Source organism: Terrapene carolina, unplaced genomic scaffold, assembly GCF_002925995.2.
Source record: "Terrapene carolina triunguis isolate 2854851 unplaced genomic scaffold, T_m_triunguis-2.0 Scaffold192, whole genome shotgun sequence".
NCBI lineage: Eukaryota > Metazoa > Chordata > Testudines > Emydidae > Terrapene > Terrapene triunguis.
Genome location: NW_020664543.1, coordinates 583,272 through 586,800, shown reverse-complemented (window position 1 = coordinate 586,800; position 3,529 = coordinate 583,272). Strand labels below are relative to the sequence as shown.

General features: G+C 52.0%; 1 protein-coding gene across 2 annotated transcripts; it reads right to left on the bottom strand.

The window, feature by feature from the left end:
* Positions 1-1,719: 1,719 nt before the first annotated feature.
* Positions 1,720-3,237, bottom strand: MAFG (MAF bZIP transcription factor G). Of its 2 annotated transcripts, XR_002908271.2 has the most exons (4): positions 3,199-3,237; positions 2,949-3,010; positions 2,095-2,857; positions 1,720-1,851 (listed from the first exon to the last, which is right to left on the bottom strand). XR_002908271.2 is itself a non-coding variant. In XM_024203149.2 (3 exons), exons 2-3 carry the CDS (start codon positions 2,982-2,984, stop codon positions 2,405-2,407), a joined length of 489 nt encoding a protein of 162 aa, XP_024058917.1. In that variant the 5' UTR covers positions 2,985-3,010; positions 3,199-3,237; the 3' UTR covers positions 1,720-2,404. The 2 variants fall into 2 exon arrangements, 1 of the variants encoding a protein (XP_024058917.1); XM_024203149.2 differs by having other exon boundaries at positions 1,720-2,857.
* Between the last annotated feature and the right edge of the window lie 292 nt (positions 3,238-3,529).

Here is a 3,529-nt window from a genome sequence, read left to right as displayed (position 1 = left end):
TGGCAGGCATACCTGCTTCTCCGTAAAAAGCAAAAATCTCTGCCCATGAGTGGGGTGGGCATGAAATCTGTGCCCCACTAGATAAGGTCAGCAATACAAACAGGCTCCTAAGCTTGGTGCTGGGCTAGGCTGCAGCACCATGTGCTCTGTCCCCTACACTCAGCCTGCATCCAGCAGCCCAGAGATCACCATATGGAGCTCAGTGTCCCCTGTCAGGCTGGTCTCTTCCCACTGTCCTGCCACCTGGGGGTAACAGCTGTGAGCTTTAGCTTCCAGGGGAACAGTTTGTGGGAAGGGATCAAGACCTCAGATAGCATCTTAGCTCCGTCGCACAGCCTTGCAAACTACGCGCCAGCCTAACATACACATCACACCTAGAAGACGCTGCACCAGGAAGTCGGGGAGGTTGGATGGAGAGGAAAGAAAGCAACTATGCTCTGGCTTCCCTTTCGGTACTATGCAGACACTCAACAGCAAGGGAGTCCATCACCAGGACTGATGCAACTTCCTGCCCTGCTCAAATGCACGAGGCTCATGGCCAGCATCTAATGAGCACTTAAAGTTCTTACCGCAGGATCTAAAAGGAAACCAAAGCCCAGAGCTATTTCCCATTAGTCTCCTCCTAAACATGACCTCTTGGAACAATCTCCATTGCTTCACTTCCCCTGCCATCTTTCCTGCTTGAAGAGTAGGGGGAAGCAGTCTTACAACAGTCTGCCATGTTCAGGTAACAGAGCTACCAAGAACAACCTGGTTAGCAACAGCCTCCAGCAGCAGCTGTACCTCTGAGGCGGGTGGCTGCCAGCTAGGGAAACAGGCTGTTGGACAATACAAAAGGACAGTGCAGAAGGAGAGGCTCATGGAGATGTGGCACCATCTGTTCACACCCATCAAGTTGTTCTGACTTCAGTTTAGAAAGGTCAGGGTGGATTTTGGCCCTCACTGGTTGGGGAGCAACCTCGCCTATGTGCCAAGGACCCACTGCAGGCCTAGGACAGTGCCCATGTCAATCCCTGGGAAAGCAAAGGCAGCGTGAAGACAGGACATCCAGACAGCAAAGGCAGCTATTGGCACCATCACATCACAGCGCCACACAAGAGCTCAGAGAGCACGGACAGCGCAACACAGTGGGAACACGAAGGAAGCCAGCGAGTTCAAGAATAAGTCACTTTTGGTACAATTGCAAAAAAGATATCAAACAGGACTTGCCTCTTTTTTTGTCTTTTTCTAAATTTTATAAATAAAGTCTGATAACTCTTTATAAAAACTAACCTCGGAGCCACAGAGAGTTTGCAGGAGGTTCATGAGAAACTTTAAAATTATTTTTCTTTATTTACTTTTCAGCTAGCAGAGACTGAGAATATTTCTCCATTTATACGGTCAAATATTCCCGCCTGCTCAGGTAAAAAAAGCCGACTATAAATATGCGCTCTCTTCTGTCTGATTTTAAACTTAGATAATTTAATAACTCTTAAAATGAATGTTTCTCTCTTTAAATAAAAGGACTATTTAACCACAAACTGGTTGTGTAAACCATCACACTAGAGACACTTGATACCCTCAATAGATGGGAAAAAACTAGTGATTTTGGTCTTGTTCAGTGCAACATGTTAGGCACAAAACTGGCCTTCAGTCACTATGGTACCTCCTCCTCCTCCCATTGCTGGCCCCCATAGTGTCCCCATCATCTCCCCCCCCTACACACACACACACACACACACACACACACACACACACCTCCAGAGCAGAGACACCAGGGAACTGCAGTTTCCTCCCTTCCATTACTGCATGTGTGTGGCTGGTGCAGTGAAAGTCACAAGGAAACCTGCCTTTGGGACACAGGCGGTGCATCTAGAAGTTAACATAAACTCAGTTACACAAACTACCCCCACGGCAATCACTGATACCAAGCGAGACAGAAGCAGCAGATTTGGGCACCTGGCAAACAGGCACCGAGATATGCCACTTGGAAGTATAATGGAATAAATCCTTCAGAAGTGACTGAAACCAGGGATCCCGACTCCCTGCCACAGAGCCTCCTCTGCCCTCCCATTCCCAACCCACTGAGAAGCGTCATGGGCCTCAAGCACACACCTTCCTCCATGCTGTGCAGAATTTCTTTGGCTAGAACACCAAGGTCTTTCACAGTCTCTATCCCAAGGATGCCCCAGAGGGCTGTAGACCCATAGGTGGGAGGCTCTGTTTGCACAGGATGGGGGGGTGTCACCACTGGTCATATCAATCTGAACAAGACAAAACACAAAACTGGAGTGATCAGCAGGCCAGTCCCGAGCAGAGAGGAGGGAGTCCTGACCCACTAGGAAAAGGGTTTGTGCTTTGGGGATTCCAGGTTAGCTTTGCGCCTAACTGCCCTGCACAGACAAGCCCAGGCAGCGTTGCTTTACTAAGACCGGGCGTCCGTTTTGGATTTCACTATCGTGATGACGCTGGTGGTGGCGACTTTGCCAGGGACGAGGGGACCCATGCTGGAGGTGATAGGGCCCCGAGCTGGGGCCACAGGACTCCGGGCCACGGTTCTGGCGAAGTTCTGGAGCGCCTCATACTTGGAGCGGAGAGCATCAAGTTCCATTTTCATGCTGGCGTTCTCAGAAGCCAGCTTCTCCACCTCTTGCTGCAGCTCTGCCTTCTGCTTCTCCAGTTCCTCCTTCTGGGTGACACGCTTGACACGACAGCTAGCCGCGTAGCCTCGGTTCTTCAGCGTTCGCCGACGCTGCTTCAGCTGGATGATCTCCTCCTTGGACAGGCCCCGCAGATGCTGGTTCAGCTCACGCACAGACATGGTCACCAGCTCCTCATCTGTCAAGCTGGTCCCATTCTCGCCCGGCTCCCGCTTCACCTGTGGGAAGAGGAACACACGCATTATTGCGATCGCCCGCATAGCGCCAGCTGCTTGTCACCCATGCTCCCAGGCCCCCCCTCCCCTTTACCTTTAAGGCTTTGTTTCCTTTGTTGGGGGTCGTCATAACACGAGAGCCTGGTCAGTCAGGATCTGAAAGAAAGGAGGGGAAGGTCAGAGGTTGGCCTGTGGGATCAACTCCCCAGGGGCAACCTAACCCTGCACAGCACCCAGGGGCTCCAACAGGGGAGGCTGGGGCAAAGCCTGCTGCCAGTGCCAGTCTCTCCCACATGCTATGCTTAGCAAACACCTGTCTCCCAGTCTGAACCAGACAGACTCACAAGCAACTGATCCTGCCCCTCAGCAGAAGCTGCTGCTGCTCATCTCTCTCCTTCCTCACTCGCGCGCCTGTGAAGACTTAAGCCAAGTGCTGGCAGTGGCTGGGGAGAGAATGGGGCGGGGGGGGGGGGCAGAAGGAAGATTAGAAACACTGGGAGGAGTCAGAGTACAAGGAAGCCACATATTTAAAAATAGCCTGGCAGGCTGGGTCCAGAGCATGGCTGTTCCAAGCCGGTCATGCTGACTCAGCACATTGGCAACCTCTGAGCCTCTCTCAGCCACCCCCCTCCTCACAACCAACCAGGTGGAGTCATGTCAGTGTCCTCCCTCCAT